General features: G+C 40.2%; 1 protein-coding gene across 1 annotated transcript in view; it reads left to right on the top strand.

The window, feature by feature from the left end:
• The window catches only part of LOC144683520 (SRSF protein kinase 1-like), an 86,941-nt gene that overhangs the window by 30,956 nt on the left and 31,681 nt on the right, over positions 1–24,304 (top strand). The window contains exon 3 of the mRNA XM_078546590.1: positions 21,611–21,729. Within this exon, the coding sequence (XP_078402716.1) occupies positions 21,611–21,729 (119 nt within the window). The remainder of the gene's footprint in view (positions 1–21,610; positions 21,730–24,304) is intronic.

Below are 24,304 nucleotides of genomic sequence, written 5' to 3'. Positions count from 1 at the left end.
CTGGAACCCGATTTTAAAAATTCTTGAAAGAAAGACTTGCATTTTTGTAGTGCTTTTCATGTCCACTGTACGTCTCAAAGCACTTTAGAGCGACTGAAGTACTTTTTGAAATATAATCACTGTTGTAACGTAGGAAACGTGACAGCCGGGTCGCACACAGCAAACTCTCTCAGCAATGTGACAATGGCCAGGACACTTCGGATAACTCCCCTGCTCTTTGAAATTTTGTCATGGGATCTCTTACATCCACCTGAGCAAGCTGATTTAACATTTCATCTGAAAGACAACACCTCCAACAATGCAGAATCCCATCAGTACTGCATTGGAGTGTTTGCCTTGAATTTTTGTGCTCAGTCCCTGAGTTGACATTTGTCTCAGTCAGTGTTCAGATTTCAAGAATGCTACCCACAGAACCATGACTGTTATATAAGACTTTATTGGATATTGAAGAGGCACCATAGACAGATTTGGGCAGATGCATGGTAAATAAAATTTACTGCATTTTGGTGGGATGAATGAGAAGAGGCATATAAACTAAATGATTCAATTTTAAAGTTTCTGCAAAGCAGAAGTACTTGGCATATGCATACAAATATTTGAATGTGACAGGACAAGTTGATACAACTGTTAAAGCATTTTAGATCCTTGACTTTAGTAGATGCAAAGAGTAAAAAGCAGGGAAATTATGCTAAATCTTTTATAAATTACTGGTTAGGCCTCAACTGGAGTATTGTTACAATTTTGGGCACCAGTAGGATGTTGGGGCCTTAGAAGAGATGCATAAGAGATTTATTGGAACGGTACCAGAGATGAAGAGCTTCAAGTTATGTGAAGAGACTGGAAAAGCTGGTGTTGGTTTCCTTTGAAAAAATAAGCTTAAGAGATTTAATGGGGGAGTATAAAATCAGGAATTTTTTTGATGGAGGAAAGACCAACTCTCAGTTGCAGAATAGTTGGTAACAAGAGAACAAATTTACGGTGATAGAACCAGAGGTGGCATGAGGAAATTTTATTTTGCAGTGAGTTGCGATCTGGAATGTATTGGCTGATAGCGTGGAAGCAGATTCTGCACTCACATTTGAAAGGGAATTGTATAAATACTTGGGTGAAAAATGCAGAGCTATGAAGAAAGAGTAGAGGGTGGGTGAGGGGTGAGATTAATTGACTAGCTCAACCAAAGATCTGAATGGCCCCTTTTCTGTGCTGTCTAATTCTATGGTTCTATCACTCATGTTCCCAGCTTAAAAATTGCTATTGTGTAGGTAGACCATTGTTATTTCTAAGCCCTGCTAGTTACATCTTCACAAAACTCGCAGGTTTGTGAAACGTGATTTCTCTTTCATAAATCCATGACTCTGCCTAATCCTACCACAGCTCACCACAGATGTACATGTTAAATTCAATGCCAGAAGTTTGCTTCTTCTTTGGTCTCCATCAGGTAAACAACCGCAGTAAGCAGTAACTGAGACCCTCAATCACTTTAAATCTAGATTTTAAATTTACATTTAAGAAAATAATTACTTGCACACAATGACATTTATTCAATTGTTTCCAGGTAAACTTTCCAAAAGGGCAACTGCAGCAAACTAACTTTCGTACATTTCCCTTAATGATTTGCCTTTACAATATGTTAAAAAAAAATCAGATCCACAGATGTCACTTTACATTATGGTGATGATAACATCAGACATCTATTACAGCAAATTAAGTGTAAAGATTTCTTCCAGCATCCTAAAATCGCAGATAATCCCATAGCTTGCAGTGACAAAAGATCATAGGACCATAAGATGTAGGAGCAGAATTAGGCCATTCGGTCCATTGAATCTGCTCTGCCATTCAATGAGATCATGGCTGATCTGATAATCCTCAACTCCATTTTCCTGCCTTTTCCCCATCGCCCTTGATTCTCTTGTTGATTAAAAATCTGACTATTTCAACCTTGAATATACTTAATGGCCCAGCCTCTACAGCCCTCTGCAGTAAAGAATTCTACAGATTCACCGCCCTCTGAGAGAAGAAATCCCTCCTCATATCTGTCTTAAATGGGCGACCCCTTACTCTGAGATTATACCGTATGGTCCTAGATTCTCCTAGAAGGAGGAACAGCCTCTCAGCATCCACCCTGTCAAACCCCCTAAGAATCTTTTATATTTCAACAAGGTTGCCTCTTATTCTTCTAAACTCCAATGAGTACAGGCCCAACCTACTCTACCTCTCCTCATAAGAAAACCCCTCCATACCTGAGATCAACCTAGTGAACCTTCTCTGGACTGCCTTTAATGCCAGTATATCTTTTGGATAAGGGGACCAAAACCATTCACTGTATTCTAGGTGTGGCCTAATTAGTGCCTTGTATAGTTTTAGCTAGACTTCCCTATTTTCATACTCCATTTGCTTTGAAATAAAAGTCAACATTCTATTTGCCTTCCCTATTACCTGCTGAACTTGTATACTAGCTTTTTGTGATTCATGCACAAGGACCCCCAAATCCCCCTCTGCTACACTTTCTGCAGTCTTTCTCCATTTAATTAACATTCAGCTCCTCAGTTCTTCCTGCCAAAGTGCATAACCTCACATTTTCCCACATTATATTCCATTTGCCAAGTTTTTGCCCACTTAACCTGTCTATGTCCCTCTGTGTCATCCTCACCACTTGCCTTCCCACTTGTTTTTGTGTCATCCGCAAACTTGGCAATAGTACATTCACATCCCTCATCCAAGTCATTAATGTATTTTGCAAATAGTTGTGGCCCCAGCACTGATGATCCCTGTGGTACTCCGCTAGTTACAGGTTGTCATCCTGAAAATGCCCCCCTTATCCTAACTCTCTGTTTTCTATTAGTTAGCCAATCCTCTATCTATGCTAATATACTACCCCCAACACCATGGGCTCTTATCTTATTAAGTAGCCTTATGTGCAGTACCTTATCGAACGTCTTTTGGAAATCCAAATATATTACATCTACTGGCTCCCCTTTATCTATTCTGCTTGTTCCCTCCTCAAAGAATTCTAATAAATTTGTCAGGCATGATTTCCCCTCCATGAAGCCATGCTAACTCTGCTTGATTATAATTTGCATTTCTAAATGCTCTGCTATTACATCCTTTATTATAGACTCTAACATCTTCCCAATGATAGATGTTAAGCTAACTGGCCTCTAGTTACCTTTTTTTTTGTCTCCTTCCCTATTTAAATAAGGGTGTTACATTGGCAGTTTTCCAGTCCTCTGGGACTTTTCCAGAATCTAAGGATTATTGGAAGATTACCACCAGTGCATCCACTATCTCTGTAGCAACTTCCTTTTAATATCCTAGGATGCAACCCATCAGGTCCAGGGAACTTATTGGCCTTTAGCCCCATTAGTTTCCCTAGTTCTTTTTATCTAGTGATTGTTATTGTACTTATTTCTTCCCCGCCTTTTGATTATTTAGTATTTATGATATGCTATTAGTGTCTTCTACCGTGAAGACTGAAGCAAAGTACTTATTCAACTCCTCTGCCATTTCCTGGTTCCCCATTATTATTTCCCCATCCTCATTCTCTAAGGGGCCTATGTTCACTTTGGCCTCTCTCTTCCTTTTTATATATTGAAAGGAGCTCTTACTGTCTGTTTTTATATTACTTGCTAGTTTACCCTCAAAGTTTATTTTCTCCCTCTTTATTGTTTTTTGGTCATCTTTTGGTTTTTGAAACTTTCCCAATCCTCTGGCTTACCACTAATTTTTGCCACATTGTATGTTTTTTTTTCAATTTGATACTATCCTTAACTCCCATGGTTGGTTTATTCCCCTAGTATCCATCTTCCTCGCTGGGATATATTTTTGTTGTGATTCATGAAATATTTTCTTAAACGTCTGCGATTGTACAACAACTGTCTTTTCTGTTAAACTTCTTTCCCAGCCCACTCCAAACAACTCTGCCCTCATTTCTCTGTAATTACCTTGATTTAAGTTTAGCACAGTTGTTTCCGACTCAAGCTTCTCACTCTCAAACTGAATGCTAAATTCTATCATATTATGGTCACTCTTTCCTAGGGGATCTTTTGCTCTGAGATAATTTATTAAACCTGCCTCATTGCACATTACCAGATCCAAAATAGCCTGGTCAGATCCACAATATATTGTTCTTGGAAACTGTCCCGAATGCACTCTGAATTTTTGCTCATGGCTTCCTCTGCCAGTTTGATTTTCCCAATTTACATGAAGGTTACGGTCAACCATGATTAATGTACTGCCTTTTTTTTTTTACATGCCCCCATTATCTCCTGAGTTATTCTCTGTCCTACAGTATAGCTACTGCTAGGGGGCTTATAGACTACTCCCACCGGTGTCGCCTTCCCCTTGTTATTTATTACCTCTGCCCATATGGACTCTTACATCTTCCGATCCAAGATCATTTCTTGCTATCTTACTTATTCCGTCCCATACTAACAAAGCTACCCCATCACCCTTTCCTTCCTGTCTGTCCTTTTGAAAAATCACACACCCCTGAATATTTAGTTCCCAGTTTTGATCTCCTTGTAACCATGTCTAAGACCATACCCATTAACCTCTATTTGTGACAATTCCTTTATTTTGTTCTGAATACTGCGTGTGTTTGGTGAAGAGCCATTAATTTTGCCTTTTCACCATTTTTTTTCCTCTTTGACTCTATTTGCTGCTTTTTAAAAACTGTTTGTACACTCTGTCCCTTCCTGTCACACTCTGGGTATCAATACCTGCAAAGCTGCCATACCCCTTTGTTTTGTAAGACTATGTACCCCGTCTCCAGAACCCTCCCCCACTTCCTCTATTTAGTTTAAAGCCCTCTCTACAGCCCTAGTTATTTGATTCACCAGGACACTGGCCCCAGCATGGTTCAAGTGAAGACCATCCCACTGGAACAGCTCCCTTCTACCCCAGATCAATGTAACACCCAAACTGTTGTTGAGTTTTCTATGGCAGGACCATTCACTATGTAGCACCATTCATGACTTCAAAATATCCTAAAGCACTACAAGACTTTTGAGGTACAGCCAAAATAATGTATACAGGAAAACATGGCAGCCAACCTTGGTCTCCCAAATAACAGTGAGATGAATGACTAGATATTCTGTGAAAGGTATTGGTTGAAGCAAGAACGCTGGAGGTGATTCTCTTGCTGACCTTCATAGTGTAATCGGGTTTGTTATGCACATCTGACATGGCTTCAGTTTTGTGTCTGCTTCAAAAGATGACACCTTTTATAGTGCAGTACTCCCTCAGTACTGCATTAAAATGCCAGTTTAAAATGTGTACAAGTCTCTGGAGTGGGGCTTGAATGCACAACGTTTTGACTCGGGCAGGTATGCTCCATTGGAGAGGAAGCGCAGTTGCCACAAAGGAACAGTTGTGAACCATCTTTGTAGTCTGGCACCTGATTGTAATGGATCACTGCCATTTAACTTTGATGTGGATGATGAGCTGATAGATTTCATGTTCCAACATGAGCTAATTTTGGCAGGAATAGGGCAAAGAAGGCAAGTACTGATGTGGCATTTCTGTTCCGTGGGGTGCTTCCATTACTGTGAATAATATGTTTTTGCTTTGTTCATTCTACTAGTGGCTGTGTTTAAAATTTGTTTTTGTTCTTGCATGCATCCGTGTATTGCAAGAAGGAAAACATTGAATATAACCACTGCAGTTGTGCATCCAGAATTCCCTTCAGAAGCAAAGCTATTTTTTGAATTTGGATTTATACTTTCCCTCTTCTTGCATACTAAAAGTTCCTTTTAAATATAAGAGCATTGAAATTTTAATTACTAATGACCTGAACTGTTGTGGTCACTTTTAAATATGTAAATACAATACCCTGTACTACTTTTAGTTTTGTAAAATCAGCTACATTTGATCAGATTAGAATATATAAAAATTATCAATAAAAATATTGTTGGAGCAAGATGTAGTACTTATTGCAAATTTACTATTATATTTGGGTAAGAATTGCTTGTTTAAAACAACGCTGACTTTAATGTTCTAAACTCAATTCCTTAAAAACTAGGTCAGATTATATATTTAGCTTATTCATATCAGGAATCAAAAGCCTATCTTTTGAGATGGGTTTCTCAAATGTGATTCACCATTTTATGTTGACACTTCATCTCCTTATTCTGAAGCCACAAGAATTTACTTTTGAGTGACTTCCTATCCATTTTTTAAAAATTTACCATTCCGTTGTCAAGAAATCAGAAACCATTACCTGCTTCCAGGTCTCTGCCAAAAATGTTCTTGAGTCAGACACTGGGAACAATTATCTGTCTGTGCACAATGGCAACAGCCCAGAATAATAACTACTTGTTTGGAGAAAGTGTCTAGTCTCAATTTGTCGAGGTTATCTTAAGGCAGTTGGGGCAGTACAATTGGTCTCTGCAATTACAGGGTTTGTGAGGGGGGGGAGAAATGGCTGGGATTTTTGCACCTGACCTGTTATTCAGTTACTCCTCAAAGCAAGTTTGTGCTTTTTTTAAAGAGTCATCCATGTTTGCTCTCAAACCCAATAACTAACTAACTTTGCACCATCTATGCTTGTATATTAAGAATGGCTACTTGTACAAAGTACCAGAGGGCACTTGAAGCCGAGGGAACTCTTTCCTCAGCAGGATGTGTACATCCTCCTAAGTATAACTTGCCATCCTCCCCCTCCATTTTCAGAAATGTCACCAGAAACATTTTTTCATTCCAACGTATTCCCTCATGTTTCATTTGCTTTTTCTCCCTTCGCTCTGTAAAGCATTGAACTCTCTATATGAAAGAAAAGCTATAGATATTAGTTATTCTAATAATCTGGCACTCGGTGAGGGGCAAAGGCATGCAATGAAGCAGGTGGAAATACATGGAAGATGAGGCAGATTCTTAGCTTATTGATCAATTATACTGATCAATCACACTAATCAATCACAGCACAGATATTGTAAGTCTTTATTTAGTTCCATTTAAAAGTTCATTGGTTGAAAAGCTGAGATAACTCTGGAGATGATTTGCCACACCTCATTTCCTTGTCTGAGCTGTTACTTTGACTCGACCTGTAAATTCTTTTCTGTTGCTTTATGTCCCTCCTTTGGTTGCTTCTTATCCTCACAATGTAAGTGAACAAGCTGCTAGTTATAAAGTAGAGGGTGGAAAACTTGTGCTCAGAATTCCTTCAGTGCTATATTTTGTTGGCTGTTGAAGCACACAAGTGTCCTGATGAAGACCACCACTCCAGCAGTGCATCCCTTACTACTTGATTAGCAACCCATCTGACAGCCCAGTAGCAGGGCCAGGAAGTGAAACCATAGGCCCTGATGCTTTTCTTACTTCTGGGCCTCCTATCCCCACTTCTTCCCCCCACAACCATTAACTCTCCCCCTTACATCCTTTCTGGGCACCCAATTGGGAGCCATAGTCACGGTGGGGGCAGTTTTAAATAGGTTTAACAAAACTTCTTGGTTTGTGCACTCTCTTCCCTATTTATAAAGCCCATCAAAAGCTTAAGTTTCAGTATGATATACTTTACAACCATGGCTTTGTCAGACAATTACACACAGCATGGTCATATTATGCAACCAACTCTTGCTTATTTGAACCTGGTCCTATGCAATATTTAGGCAGCAACATCCAAAAAACCTGAACCTTAGAAGAACTGCAAACAACAATCCCATGTAGAAATGAGAACATCTTGTACTAACAGTGACAAATTCTGTTGGTACATTACTCTTGGAATTGAAACCAGGAGTTAAAATGGCAAACTTTCCAGTAAGTTAGCACCAACCAATTGACCTGCAATAATATTCTATTCTATTCACACAAGTAGGCCCTTTTTAACAGCAAAATTACACTTTTTTTGTATTGTGATAAATATTTTCTGATTTTAAATTGAAACATAGACCCGATGTGGAATATATAATAGGAGAGCAAAGTACTGCAGATGGAAATACTCAGTAGGCTAGGCAGCATCCGTGGAGAGAGAAACAGAGTCAACACTTTGGGTCTACGACCCGAACTAGTTCTTGCGAGGGGTTTCCGACCTCTTGTTTCCTCTCTGCACAGATGCAGCCAGATGTGTTGAACATTTCCAACACTTCCTAACTCTATTGGAGCAAAGATAACCCCTTTTAGCCAGTCCAAAAGGCAATCGGATTTCTTGTAACACATTCACACTTTTTTCTGAATTGAATTGCATCTGCCCCATCTCTGACCCTTTATATACCCTCCTAGTTTACGTCCTGCTACGGTCTTTCACCAACACTTACTCACCCTGGGGGCATGGGAGGTTTGGAGATTAATATCGCTGAGGACGAGTTCAGGGGGGCTGCGAAAGTAGCAATATATGTTTCCTCTTGGCCCTACCTTACAGTCCAGCTGTCCTGGGCCTTGCTGAAACCACCGCTCCTCCTGGCCTCCTCGCTCCGCCATCACGGCTCCCCTAGCCCTTCAGTTAGTTGGCCAGCACCTGCATGGGAGGGCAAGAGTGTAGCTGAGGGCAGACTACTTCATCCAGAATGCACCCTGGCTGCCACAAAAAATGGCCACATAGACCTGGGCTCTCATTCCAGGACAATTGGAGCTTGTGTGCTGGGCTTTTTCCCAGAGCAGAGCACCCACTGCGTGCTTGTGTGCAAGCGCATTGAGGTATGAGGTGGCCACTTGAGAGAGGGTAATGCTGCCTGGGCCCTCCCCAGCACTACATGGTTTTCACTATTTTGAAGATGGAAACATCTGACTACCTCACAAAAAATAAATCAGTCCAAATTCAGGAGTGCAATACACTGCATTACCCATCTCAGCATTTTCATTTGGCTATTTTAATAATGACTTTAATTTGTTACTTTGTTGCACCATATGGTGATGGGATGTATTTCTTCCACCATATAATGTTTGTGTCTCAAATAAATACAAATAAAATGGTTGGTGTTAAACTTTGAGGGTGCTCACCTGCATTGCAGTATAGTCTTTCTGCAGCTAGGTGGTGGAGTATTTGCTGCTTGTGCTTTTGGAAGACTGGCAGCTCGAAAGCTGATCACTGCCTGCAGTGCACCCTGGCAGAGGCAGCTCAAATATTTGTCGATGGCTTTACAGAGAATCTCTGATCTGACTTCAGGGTTGCCATTGTCAATGGGTATCAGAGCTTCATGCAGGTATTATAAATTGTATGTAAGTTAACCATTTTAAAATGCTGTTAAGTTGAAGCTTTTCTACAGCTTGTACAGCTAGTTTTCAAATTATGATATTAAATGGGACAGAACCTTTTTAATTGCCAGCATTTGCTTCTTTTAGATAATTATACAAATAGATTGTAAGTGATTTTATGGGAAATATGAAGTAAAATGGATATTGGTTTATAGTTGCGGCTTCCCGTCATATCTCTCTTCATGGCTGCTTTTTTTTTAGCATTACCAGATAATTGATATTCTGATCAGGTATACTGTGGGGAAAACAGTGTTTTGATAAAGTGTTTACATTTCCATGTAAGCACTAACCTTAGTAGTCACAAGCAGGTGTGCAAAACTGCTAAGCTTTTGTATGCTTGTTAGAAAAAGGCTACGTGAGCTTGCTTTTATTGGGTTTATTCCCTGGGAGGGAAGAATGCAGCCTTGATATGCCGACATTGCTATTTTTGTCGGTTGATTCTAGTACATTCATTGATCAATTTGTTCTGGTTCCCTGGTCATTAGCATTTTGTTGGTTCTATGTATTGTATTTATTTATAGCTGTGTTGCAAGCTTGTCAATTTTATTTCATGCAGAGGTGGGGGGTGGGGGTACTCGAGCATTATTATAGATTGTCGCTATCCAGATACAAGTCGTGTGTCTTTAATATTGCTTTCTTTTCTACGCCACAAAAGGGGATACCGAATTGTTGGCAAATTATAATTTGCATTATTGAACATTTGTTTAATATGCTTTGACATTAGAAGCACACATTGGATGAAAACACAAAATGTCTACATGATGCTGAGAACATAAATTGTATCTGAAGTGGCAGCAGTGTGGTGAACATGATTAGGATAAACTCAGTTTGAAGATTTTTATTTTGGTGGAGGGGTGAGGTGGATCAATGTTTAGTTCAAAATATTGGAATTTTGATCATTGAGCTGGAGGCCATGAGCACTGAGTGGGTGACTGATTAGAGCAGTAAACAGGAACTTAGGTGATGGCAAAGATGAAGCTTTAAAGCCTCGTTAAATAATTTAAAATACTATTTGGTTTGCATCAACAAATTTCAGTCTGGAAATATTAACTTTCTCTCTTAATTTGCTGTAGCGGAACCACCAGGTAGGTTACAAGATTTTTGAAAAATAAATGTTGTTATGGCCACGTGAGGAGGGGTACAAATGACACCCCTATCCTACTGCTCCAAGTCTTGACAATAACAGGTTTTTTTGTGAATTTAGAAGGATGATGGTATTCACTCAGTCTGTGCTTAACCATTTACGTGCTGGTTGTAAAGAAACTAGGCTTTCTTGAGTTTAAAACAAAAAGGAATTGGTTTTTATTGAGTCAGAAACTTACCCAAGCGAAGATGTAAAAAAAAATTTAAAAAGGAAAACCTGCGTCTTGACCTTTGCAACCCACATTCGCGCGCACTAGGTAGTTACTTTCTTAGTCAAACTAAAGTTCAATGCTGAAAGGTTTTTTAAAAAATAGTGAACTCAATCTTCAGCTCCTTTGCTGGTATCTTGCAGACATTTTTCACGTTTGTTAAAATGGAAGATTTCTTGCCCACTTATTGACTTGCTCAAGTAGATATCAAGATTCTTCTTGTACTCAAATGTAACTCACGTGTACAAACTAAAACACATCTGCGAAATTACGCCATGTGTAGGATTAATTCTGCATTCAGTGGATTGGGTCAGATTATAGACTTGTGTGACTGGGCTATTCCATCCACTGTGTAGACTGTCTGATGCAACACTGATCATCTCAAATTTGACTCTGGTCTTTTGCCAGTGGTGGTAACGATGGGGTTACTTAAGGTTAGAAATGGGATATTTCACTGGGGTACCCGCTTCTGATATCAACAGCTGGTCCTAAAAAAAAGTAAGCGTATTGACTAACTGAAGATAAGCTTGAGCTTGACTAACCATGTGTCTCTTTCATCTTTCAGGGTTTTGAATAGCCCATTGGTGCTCCCTGTCTAGACTTGCATATAAAGAGATGTTAATGTGAATCAGGCACTGTTCCCTAGCTTGAGTCTTTACCTTCAGGAAATGAGGTGAAAGCATAATCAAACAAATGAAGAGGGCACTCAGAGTGCATACCTCTGCCAATCTATGTTAACTGGGCATTATTAAAATCACACAGCTCTTCCTTGAGGCTTTTCCCTGCCTGGTTGATGTTCTGTAACTATAAAGGTGAAGAAAAATCTTTTTATTCAGAGCTTCCATCTCACTGAGGAAGCTCCAGGCCAATCCACATCCAACAATCTGCTCTTTAAAAACTCTGCTCACACTTTAGCAGCTGTAAGAAATTCAATCACAGCAGCTGAGTCCAACCCACAACATTCAAAACCAATCAGCAAAATTCTAAATAGGGCAACCCACAATGTACTTTTCAAAAAAAAAATAGTTTGCCCTATCTCTCAATGCTTACAAATTCTTTAAAAAAAAACAATTCCAGGATTTGGGCCTGCAACTTCACCAAAAACTAATCAGCTCTTCCTTGGGCCATACCCTATTTGTTTCCTATTTGTGTACCATGTTTCATTGAAATCTGTCCATTAGTTTTTTTTGAGATATATAGTTTACAGACAGACAAACAGGTGAAAACATCACACTGCTTACTTCCAGTGGCCTTTGTAAAAAAAAAAAAATACAAATGCTGCAAAATTCCAGAAAAATCACATTTTGCTGTTATGACCATGTGTAGATCGCACAAGGTAGAATAAAATCTCCAGTTACTTGAACCATGAAATATTCTGGACCATTTGAGGTGGTAATGCTTCAGAATGCAATGCTGTAGCAATCTAATTTTCAAAGCAAGTGCATTTTTTTAAATTAAAAAAATCAAATTGAAAAAAATGATAGTGGTAATCTAAATTTAGATTTTAACTTTGAGTGCTGCTTTGTGCAGGTTTATGCTTCAAGGTTCTTACATGTATGCATAAATAGGAAGAAATTTGTTTATTAACGCTGGATTTAAAGTCACTCTGAGGGGAGAAAGCATCTGCCATTTGACATTGGCAGATCATATCTAGACTCACTGCTTGAAAAATTCTAATTAATTAGTAGAAATGATCCAGCTCCTCCAGAACCAAAGAGCTGCATGAAATAACTTTGGAACTGAAATAAAGAAATTATGAACATGTTCCAAACTGGTTGCATTACCGACTGAAGGGAATTGCATCAGTCCTGAAGACTACTGTCCTCCAATATAAAAGCAAAAAATGCTGGTTTTTACAAAGTTGTGTTTTTTTTCTCTATACTTTAAAGTGCTGTTTGAGTGGGAGACTTACCTGCTGAGAAATTTCATGCAGTTTGCTTTTTTTTCTTATTTCTGATACCACACTAAACGAAGAGTAATGATAGGTGGGTGGGGGAAACCAGGAAGAAGGGTAGTAATGTCAGGCTGAAAATATTCGGCAAGTCATAAATCCTAGAGTGAATCAGTCTCGATTGTACCATGTTTTAGTTTCCCTCACTGCACTGTCAAGCTTGATACTCTTACGAATCATTGTGCTTGATTTTTTAAATAAAATATTCTTCCAAAAATGATTACCACATTTTAGTCTATCATGTTAATCATAATTGTATACAATTTACTTTTATTCAACATAATGTGGCAGTATTAGTGACATTTCTACTTTAGAAGTATGTCTTTGGTTTACCTAATTGGGACTCATATTTGCAATTGCCTTGTATAAATTTTTCTGCAGTATGGTTGTGTTCTTTAAAGTTTGACTAGAGCAAAATTGCAAGTACTGCCTAATTTATTCTGCTGCATAAATGACAGGTGAAAATTTTCTTCAAAGGGGTCATCAGAGACTAATGTCTCCCCTTCAGTTTTCCCTGCCCTAGTTCCCTGCCTGCAGTGGAATGACACAATTTTTTGTATTTAAGAGGTTAGAGGTGAAAGAAACAGAAGAATGAGGATCTGTTTATACCAATCTATAATTGTGAGTTATCTAAGCCATTGGAGAGCATTTCTGAAAGGTATTAGTTTTCTGTGCTCTTGATTTTATAAGCCAGTGAATTTACGGTACAGCTTTCGTGTTTACTGTGGTAATATCTGACTTTGCTGCTACAAGTTTCTAAGATTGTGAAAGGTTGAAAATCATCTTTTGTGAATTAAATTTTGAACCTTTAATTTAGGTCTAGAGGACCTGGTTCTACAAAACAGAACTGCTTGGAAGATAATTAGGGATGTTTTGCTCTGTGTCTCCCTGTATTCACCATTTTCTGTCAGCTTGCTTCATGGTCAGCTGGCAAGATAGAGTAGCAAATAAACTCATACACATCTGTAAGGCAGGACATTAAATATATGTAAGTTATGCTATGGTGCATGATATGAATGTTCTCCGAAGAAAAGCATAAATAGAAGCTGTATTGGCCATGCGGCATCTTGAGCCTGCTTTGCCATTCAACAAGATCATAAGCTACTCTGATCTTGACCTCAACTCTACATTCCTGCCTTTTCGTCATAACCCTTGGCTCCCCTGCCGTTCAAAAATCTATCTGCCTCAACCTTGAAGATATTAAATGACTTGGCCTCTACAGCTCTCTGGGGTCGAGAATTCCAAAGATTCACAAGCCTCTGAGAAAAGAAATTCCTCATCTCCTTAAATAGGAAACCCCTTTACAGAAACTGTGTCCCTAACTCCAGATTCCCCCACTAGGGGAAACACCCTCTCAGCATCTATCCTTTCAGGCCCCCTCAGAATATTATGTTTCAATAAGATCACCTTTAAATTATTTAAACTCCAATGAGCACAGGCCCAAGCTGCTCAAACTTTCTTCTAAGACAACCCGTTCATTCTAAGAATCAAGCTAGTTGCCTGCAATGCAAATCCTTAGATAAGGAAACCAAAACTGTATGCAGTGCTACATATGAACATGAATTAGAAGCAGGAGTAGGCCATTAAGCCCCTTGAGCCTGCTCCACCATTCATTAATGTCATGGCTGATCTGATTGTGGCCTCAATGCCATTTTTCACCTGTTCCTGATACCCCTTTGACTCCTTTGTTAGTCAAGAATCTATCTGCCTCTGCCTTCAAAATATTCAATGACCCTGCCTTCACCACTTTCCGGGGAAGAGAGTCCCGCCACTTCACGACGCTCTTGAGAAAAAAATTTCTCTTCATCCCTATCTTAACATGGGAGACCCCTCATTTTTAAACTGTCCCCTTGTTCTGGTCTTCCCCACGAGGAATCTTAGCATCCAGTCTGTTAAGCCCCTCAGGATCTTGTATGTTTCAATAAGATCACCTCTCATTCTTGTAAACTCCAATGGATACAGTTCCAACTTGTCCAACCTTTCTTCATAAGATAACCCCTCATTCCAGGAATCAGTCAAGTGAACCTTCTCTGAACTGCTTCAAATATAATTTTGTGTTTTCTTAAATAAGGAATCTTGTCATGGTCTCACCAATGCCCTGTACAACTCTAACAGAACTTCTCTGCTTTTATATTCCATTCCCCTTGCAATAAGCGCCAACTTTCTATTTTCCTTCCTAATCACTTGCTGTACCTGCATACTATTTTTTTTTGTGATTCATACACCAGGGCACCCAGATCTCTCCTCTGTAGTCCGTCTCCATTTAGATAATATTCTGTTTTTCTATTCTTTATATTCTAGTTGTGGTCTCGGCAATGTGCTTTGTAGTTGTAGCAAGACTACTTCATCCCCTTACAATAAAGGCCAGCATTCCATTTACCTTTAATTATTTGCTGCATTTGCATGCTAATTTTTTGTTTCGTGTATGAGGATACCCAGAACCCTCCACTGCAGCATTCTGTTGTCTCTCTCTATTTGCATAATATGCTTTTCTATTATTCCTACCAAAGCAGCCAATCTCACATTTTCCCACATTATACTCCATCTGCCAAATTTTTGCCCACTCACTTAACCTATCTATATCCATTTGCAGGCCCTTTTGTGTCCTCCCCCACAACTTGTTTTCCCACCTATATTTGTGTTGTCAATACATTTGGATATAATACATCCTGGCTTCATCCAAGTCATTAATATAGGTTATAAATAGTAGAGGCCCCAGCACTGATCCTTGTGGCATCCCACTAGTTACAGTTTGTCAACCTGAAAATGACCCTTTTATCCTGACTCTGTTTCCTGTTAGTCAGCAAATTCTCTATCTATGCTAATATATTACCCCTAAAACTAAGGGTTGTGCAGAAAGCTTTTTCATGTGGCACCTTTTAGAAATCCAAATACACTACATCCACTGGTTTCCCTTTTATCCACCACCTTGTTACATCCTCAGAGTTCTAATAAATACATCAGATCGAATTCCCCTTTCATACAACCAAGCAGAGTCAAAATGGTTTTATGATCTTCTAAATATAGTGCTACTGCTTCCTTAATGGGTTCCAGTATTTTCCCAATGACAGTTGTCTTTAGACATGGCCTTTAGTTTCCTTGAGTCGTGGCATTACATTTGCAACTTTCTAATCCTTTGGGACCTTTCCAGAATAGAGGTAATGATGGAAGATTACAATCAAATATCCATAATCTCTGCAGCCATTTCTTTTAAGACTCTGAATTGAGTGAATCCCAGTTTACTAACTATAAGCATGTTGTAGCAATTTAAGCTACTAAATGTTGGCTGTTCTCCAGTGATTTTGATTTAGAATAAAGTTAGTAATGTCGGAAAATAGATTCCACCTATAGGTGAGCCAATAGCCTTGAAGGCCAAGGATGTTTCTATGATAACCTAAGGTCTTTGGTGCAGCAAATCTCATATATCCCAATTGAGGACTTTTCACCTTGAAGGCAGTTATTTGCTTACATACCTTTTTGCAACAAGCTTTGATTAACTTTTAAACTATCAAATGCACAATTTTTAAACCTGGCAAGTGACCCAATAAAAATTGATGCTTCCTATGTACATTTTAGCATCTAGGAAGAAGAAAGCAAAGTGCATGTACTGTTCCCAGAACACTTATACATATTGCTTGCAAATGAATCATTGGTTTCAAAATTGCTTTTCTTTTTTTGGTCTCCTTAAGATGGTCTTTCATTAATTTAACCATTGCACTTCCGGGTTAGATTTTTCACCTCTGGTAATAAAAGAAGACTTGCTTGTGAAATTATTGAAATATGACAGATCTTTTTGGAGGGTGAAGAAAAGTATAGCCTTTTTTAACAAAAAGCAGCATTTTGTGCTTAGACATGCTCAGTAATTTGGAATAATTTAAATTCTTTAGTTGGACTTTGCAGTGGCTGGAAATGTTGCACTTCTGGTTGGGTGGTGCTGTGCAGCTAGTTTCTCATAAGATTTTATATTCTAGGAATGGTGGAATAAAGGGATTATTTAGAGACCTCTGAGCAGATATGTTTTTAGTCTGATCAGAATACCATGCAATGGAAGGGAATTGTGCTTATGCATTTTATGAAGCAGTTTGTAACCAATAAACATAACAGTACTTGCTATTCTATTATCATCTTGTTGGATGCAGCTTCTATAAAAGTTTAGATTTGTGAGTATTTAGAGATGTATAATAGTTGATGTATTAAATGTTTCAAATGATGATTGAGGAATAACTGGCTTAGTTTTTGTGGAAATTAGGTAAGTTACTGTGCCTTACTCTGCATGTCCCAAATGTTTTAAGAGTTAACAATCTAACGTTAGGGTTTAATTCTGCTTTATTACCATATCACTAGATAGTTAAGAATAAAATACTAAAATTTCAATTGCGCTTCTAAAGGAAGTGGTTCAATGTGTTTATATAAATACGTTTAATATAATCGAATGTCTCGAGGCACTTCACAGGAGCATCTTGAAGGAGGTTATCGAAGTGGAGGGGTTTCGGGAGGGAATTTGAGCTTAGGACCTTGACAGCTGCAGGCATGGCTGCCAATGATGGAGCAATTAAAGTTGGGAAGTGGAAGAGGCAGGAGGAGTGCAAATACTCCACTTGCCTCGATGAGTGCAGCTTCATCGACATTCAAGAAGCTTGACGCCATCCAGGGCACAGCAGCCTGCTTGATTGGCACCCCATCCACCACTGACTCAGTGGCAGCAGTGTGTACCATCTACAAAATGCATTGTAGCGACTCAAGGCTCCTTTTGATGGCATCTTCCAAACCCGAGTTTCCTACCACCTGGAAGGACAAGGGCAGCAGATGAACCGGACCCCATCAGCTGCAAGTTCCCCTCCAAGCCACTCACCGTCCTGACTTGGAAACATCTTGCCGTTCCTTTACTGATGCTGGGTGAAATTACTGGAACTCGCTTTCTATCAGCACTGTGGGTGTTCCTACATCACATGGACTGCAGCAGTTCAAAAATGCAGCTCATCACCACCTCAAGGGCATTAGGGGTGGGCAATAAATGCTGCTTTAGACAGCGACGCTCACATCCCATGAACAAATGTTTTTTTTTAAAAATGATTGTTGCAGAACAGGTGGAAGTTAGAGGAGGAGGGACGAGGGCATTGAGGCATTTGAAAATGAAGTTGAGAATTTTAAAATGGAGGTTGAGCAAATATGGTTCAGCGAGCATGGGTGATGGGTGAAAGGGATTTGGTGCTTCTTCGAATATGGGCAGCAAAGCTGTAGATGAGCTAAAGTTTATGAAGAGTGGAGATGGGAGGCCAGTCAGAACTGTGTTGGAATAATCAAGTGTAACGGTAACAAAGGCATGGATGAGGGCTTCAGCCTCAGTTGAGCTGAAGCAGGGGTGGAGTTGGATGATGTCATGGAGGTGGAAATAGACAGTCTTATTGTGGCTATGTATTTGCATAGAGCAGATATTGTTGCCTTTACTCTTGGTGAAATGAATACTGTAATTTAGATGCTCTTGAAATTAAAATGGCAAACTGGGGCAAAGATACCTTGCTTGAATTTTGAATGTATTTAATGCAGGTTGTGCCTGCACTAAATTGATTTACTGCTTTACATACAGTATGTAAACAGTTTAGTATCAAGGTACAGAGTTTAAAAGAAATTGTGAATAGTGTTGGGCAATTAAACAACTAACCGGATGAGGAGGCTCCACAGATATCCCTATCCTTAATAATGGAGGAGCCCAGCACATCGGTGTGAAAGACCAGGCTGAAGCAGCTGCCTGGATGAGTGCAACTCCGACAACACTCGAAGCTTGACAGCGACAAAGCAGCCCACTTGATTGGCACCCCATCCTCAAACATTCACTCCCTCAATATGTACCATCTACAAGATGCACTGCAGGATCTCACCAACCCTCCTTAGACAGCACCTTCCAAACCCATGACAGCTACCATCTAGAAGGACAAGGGCAGCAGAGTCATGGGAACACCACGATCTGGAATTTCCCCTCCAAACCACACATATTCCTGACTTGGAAATATATCGCCCTTCCTCCAATGTCACTGGGTCAAAATCCTGGAACTCCCTAACAGCACTGTGGATGTACCTAAACTGCATGGACTGCAGTGGTTCATGGAGGCAGCTTACCACCATTTTCTCAAGGGCAAGAAGGGATGGGTATTAAATGCTGGCTAAGCCAGTGACACCCACATCCATGAATGAATAAAAATAAAAACCCTTCCTTTCCATCATGAGTTAAGAAGGGGAAATTTTTGGTGATGATTTGCACCATGTTCACCATTCGTGACTCCTCAGATGCTGATGCAGTTTGTCTCTAAATGCAGCAAGAACTTGACACACATTCAGGCTTAGGCTGATTAGTGGCAAGTAACATTTGTGCAAGGCAATGACCACCTCCAACAAGAGAGAATCTAGCAACCTCCTCTTGATATTCAATAGCATTACCATCGCTGAATCCCCCACTCTCAACACCCTGGGGGTTACCATTGACCAGAAATTGAACTGGACCGGCCATATAAATACTGTGGCTACAAGAACAGATCAGAAGCTGGGAATTCTGCAGCACGTAACTTGCTTCCTGACTCCCTAAAACATGTTCACCATCTACAAAGCACAAGTCAGGAGTGTGAATGGAATACTCTCCACTTGCCTGGATGAGGCCGCTCCAACAACACTCAAAGCTCGACACCATCTAGGACACAGCAGCATGCTTGAATGGCACCCTGTCCACCACCTTAAATATTCACTCCCACCAGCACCGATGCACAGTGGCAGCAGTATGTACAATCTCCAAGATGCACTGCAGCAACTCATCAAGGCTCCTTGGACAGAACCTCTCAAGCCTGTGACCTCTACCGCTCTCGAAGGACAAGGGCAGCAGATGCATGGAAGTATCACCACCTGCTTCTTCCCCTCCAAGCCAACCACTATCCTGACTTGGAACTATATCAGTAATCTTCACTATTTTTCAAGCAAAGGCCACTTTAGCAAAAAAACCTGCAATGTGAGAGCCACATCAACTTCTATAATAGAGGCCATTGCCTGAATGCAATAACACAAAGGAAGAAAGGACATTAATCAAAAAGCAGAGTGCATTGTTCTATGGGACTGATTTGGCCACGCCCCAGTGTTAGTGAGGGAATTACTTGCAGATTGTGCTTCTCTTTCCTGATGAGCTGGTGGTGCACTCCTGGTATGTTCTACTGCAATGGCAGCTTGAACACTTCCAGTAGCCAACTGCATTGAAATGCCAGGTGGCATTTTCCTGCGTGGAGGCCACTGTCAGAATCGGCTCACTCCTGAAGGAGTGGGCCCATTTCCTGGATACAAATTGATGCCCCACACATTCTCCCTCTCAGTAGCGTACGCGCACACACTTGGGTGCACACCCTCAGCCCCACTCATGTGTGCGCACACACTTCCCTCAGTCCCACCCCATCCCATGACCTTTGGCTCTGCTCCACAGTGGCTCACTCACTGACTTTGGAGCCAGCCTCTCCTTCCAAGGGGCCCCGGACCTCACGGCCAGCATCTCCTCCTCCCAAGTGAGGACTGCACACTGCTCTCCGGGCCCTGGCTGACGGTGCCAAAGCTCTGCTCTGATAGCACTGCACCATTGGCCGGGGTGCCTCGCTTAACGTCAGTGAGAGCAGCCACTGGCTTGCCGGCCTTGCACTGAAGAACACTGAATTATATTGTTGTTCCTTCACTGTAACTGGATCAAAACCCTGGAACTCCCTCCCTAACATTACTGTGGCTGTACCTACGCCACAAGGACTGCAGCGGTTTCAGAACGTGACTCATGACCTCCTCGAGGGCAAATGGGGATGGGCAGCAAATGCTGGCCTAGCCAACGATGCCCACATCCCATGAAAGAATAAAGAAAAATCTTTATATTTTCTGATGTCATACAGTAGCTTGCATTCAAATTGAATTAAAAAATGAGAAACACTGCAGTCAGCTGTATCTAAGAAACATGCTTCACCACGTAATACCAAGATGGGAATGGCTTCTTATCACTTATGCTCTTTTTCAAAGGGGACACTAAGGTAATCCACCAACATAATTGAAGCTGAAACTTATTACTGTGGTTTTCCAATGCATTGTATCATTGTATTACAAGCTAAAACTTGTAGATACAGCAGATCTACTAATCATACTTGTAATGGCATCGATTTTATTATTTGATTATTTCAAAAGAAGCACGCTAATAAAGGTGTGGTGTCTGCCTTCAGCTAGGAACATGAGAATATAAGAAATAGGAGTGTGAGTATGACCCCTCAAGCCTGCTTTGGCAATCAATAAAATCATGGCTGAATTATATCAACTCACTTACCTGCCCCATCCACACATCCCTTGATTTTGTTAATGCCCAAGAACCTATGGATCTCAGTCTTGAATATATTCAATGACTGAGTGCCCATAGCCCTTTTTGAAGTAGAGAGTTCCAAATATTCGCAATTCACTGAATGATGAAATCATTCCTCATCCTAGTGCAAAGTGGTCAACCCCTTATCCTGAGACTAGATTCTTCAGCCAGGGGAAACAATACCTTAAGAGGCCTCAACAGGATAGATGCTAAGCATTGCTCATTTCAATGAGGCCATCTCGAGTTCTTAACTACAGAGGGTATAGGTCCATTTTACTCGATTTCTGCTTGCAGGACTTCCCTCTCATCCCAGGAATCAATCTAGCGAACATTCGTTCCATCTCCTCAGGCAAATCTATCCTCCCTTGGGTAAGGAGACCAAAACTGTATGCAGTTCTCCAGTTATACTCTCACCAAAGCCCTGTATAATTGTAGCTAGATTTCCTCTTTTATACTGCAATTCCATGCAATAAAGGCTAACCTACAATTTGCTTTCCTAATTACTTGCTGTATCTGCACATTAGCTTTCTGTAATTTGTGTACGAGTGCCTCCGAATGTTAACATGTTCTATACTCCTTTTTAAAAAAAAGTGGTACTTTTTAAGGAATAAATTTATTTTGTAGGAAGTAAGTCGCCACAAGAAACGTTGATGTTTATCAGTTGTAAAAACAAAACTTGGGTAGATTAAAACAGTTTAACTGCAGCTGTGGAATTCCTCCATGGGAGTAATTTGCAAATAAACTCTTGGGTGTTATTTGCAGGCCTGAGCCTCAACAAAGACCCCATCCTACTACGACAGAGTCTGAGGCACAAGAGCCAGAGGATGAGATTTTGGGGTCTGATGATGAAGAACAAGAAGATCCAAGTGACTATTGTAAAGGTGAGTTTCTTTATAGCCACAAGCCATATCAATACAGCCCATGAAGACCAAACATCATGGTAGACTTGTTGTTCAAGGATCTCCAAGCTGTAAATGATTTCATCGTCTTCCTGTAATGGCTGCAGAGTCTGATGCAGGATTGGCATGGATGTCCACAGAACTGGCAATTGATGTTGGTGCTTGGGGGAACTTCTAGAGCTTTGCCACCTTTTGCCTTCCTCTGGGCATGTCAAATGATGCGAGTTTGGTGTAGATGGTCCTTGAAATATGATGAACTAAATTTCAGTACTTGCCTCTGTGTGGGCTGATGTGGAAAACCCTGTAGCCTAAGAGAGGTGGTCTGCAATGCAGATGTATGTAAGGCTCTTTTTTAGGGTGTCCTCGTATCCTTTGTATTGACCATCTTGATGCCGTTTTCCTGAAACTGTTCCCCATAGAAAATCTGTTTGGGGATTCTGCAATCATCCATGCGGCAGACGTGGCCTGCCCATTTAAGACCAAATAACTCAGCTGTTAGATTTTACTGGGACTAAATGTTTGCAAAGGGGTGTCTTTGGGCACTGTTGCTTCATTGATACATTCTATGTCAGATTACCAAGATCCATTGGCATCAACAGTTTGAGATCACAATGTACAAATCAAGGCAGCCATTCAGTTACCTGATTTAAAATAGAAACAGAAAATAGGAGCAGGAGTTCATCATTTGGCCCTTTGAGCTTGCTCTGCCATTCAATATGGTCATGACTGATCCTCTATCTCAATGCCATATTCCCACGCTCTCCCCATACTCCTTGACGCCTTTAGAATCCAGAAGTCCATCTATTTCCTTTTTAAATATATTCAGTGACTTGGCCTCCACAGCCAAGAGAATTCCACAGTTTCACCACCCTTAGAGTGAAAAAGTTTCTCCTCACCTCAGTCCTAAATCTCCAATTTCTCTATGCCCCTCTTCATTCATCACAACTATTGTCTCTGGAATTATTCCAGAATTTATGCCTCTGTTATCCTAGTAGAAGGTTGCTGCCTGCCTGTTTTTTTTTTTTTGCATCAAAAAGTGTTTGATGTCAAGCCACATTGTCGTTTACTGGTTTGCGCCTGTGCCCTCACTCCCTGGAGGCATCATTTAACCCTGAATAGTATGTTTGATATTTCTATCCCACATGGAATTTTTGACTCAAACACCCCATATACATGTCTATTCCAAGGCAACGTCTGTTTTTTTTTTCCCCCACCCTTTCCTTATTATCTCTGATCTAGAATGCTGAGCTAAGTAAGAGGAAGTAAAGACTTGTACAGTACAGGTATGAAAGGTGTGCCAGAGGATTGGGGGAGGGTTTCCTTTGTAGTATCTCCAATTAAAAAAGTAGAAAGGGATAATTGTAAATCAATTAGCCTGGCTTTGCCTAAGATGGCAAAAGGATGCAGTGAATAATGGATGTTTTGAACTAAAAGTAACCGGTGGTGACCCCCAGGTGCTGTTAATATAAAATCTGGACTCTTGTTATTGGTAGCACAATATTAACATTTGCAGAAGACCCCCGTAAGTGGCTTCGGACCATGATGAAGTGGTTAGTAGCTTGGTCAGGTGTGGGAAGTGTCAGATGAAATTTCATGGAGAGAAATTTTGAGGTGATAATGGGAGAATGTATAAGAATGGAAATTAAACAGAAATAATGTAAAGGGAGCAGATAAGCTGAGAAATCTTTAAAAGTGAGACGGCCATTAAAACATAAATTTATGGCTACAGAAGGAGATCATACAGGCCATCGTGCCTTTGCCAGCCGAAAGAGCTATCTAGCATAATCCCACTTTCCAGCTTTTGGTTTGTGGCCCTGTAGGTTACAGCATACCAAGTGAATAGATTTGCACTTTTCAGTTGCGTTGAGGATTTCTGCCTCTACTACCTTTTTTAGACAGAGTTTCAGACTTACAGCACCCTCTGGGCAAACATTCTAATCAACTCCCCTGTAATCCTTCTGAAAAATACTTTAAATCTCTGCCACCTGGTTATTGACTCCACTGCAAACGGCAATAGATCCTTCCTATCTGCTCATACAGTTGATTTTTTTTTTAAAGTATATGGTATCCAGGATCGTGCATTAATACTGCATAAATTTCATCATCTGACCCTGTGACTTATGGCAGTACCATCTGATGAGGACTGGTGCAGGAGATTTCAGCTTTTAAGTGACTCTCGATGTTGCAGCATGGAAAGTAACAACTGCTTTGTGCTTCTAGCATCACCTCTTGAGATAGATGGCTGCTGTAATAATACGTCTGAAGAAATTAATTAAGGTGCCATTCTGGTGAACTTTTTGAGCCCGAGTTATATTAGCCAGTCGCATAAACCCTGATCCATGCTGCCATCTGGAAAGCATGTTTTTAATGACACATCTCGCATTAATGATCTATCGTTTTTGAAAGCACAGAAATTTGACTCAAAATATTGAAGAAGCTTGGAGGTATCCAGAATACCTAAAATTAAGCAGTTCAATTTGTAGATATCGTCAAATGTTCCACCAGATTTGTATTTACCGTAATTTCCTTTTAATAAGGTGAAATTTGCTTCTAGATT

This window comes from Cetorhinus maximus, chromosome 8 (genome assembly GCF_964194155.1).
Source record: "Cetorhinus maximus chromosome 8, sCetMax3.hap1.1, whole genome shotgun sequence".
NCBI lineage: Eukaryota > Metazoa > Chordata > Chondrichthyes > Lamniformes > Cetorhinidae > Cetorhinus > Cetorhinus maximus.
The sequence above is the reverse complement of the archived record's forward strand: the minus strand, read 5'-3'. Positions and strand labels throughout refer to the sequence as shown.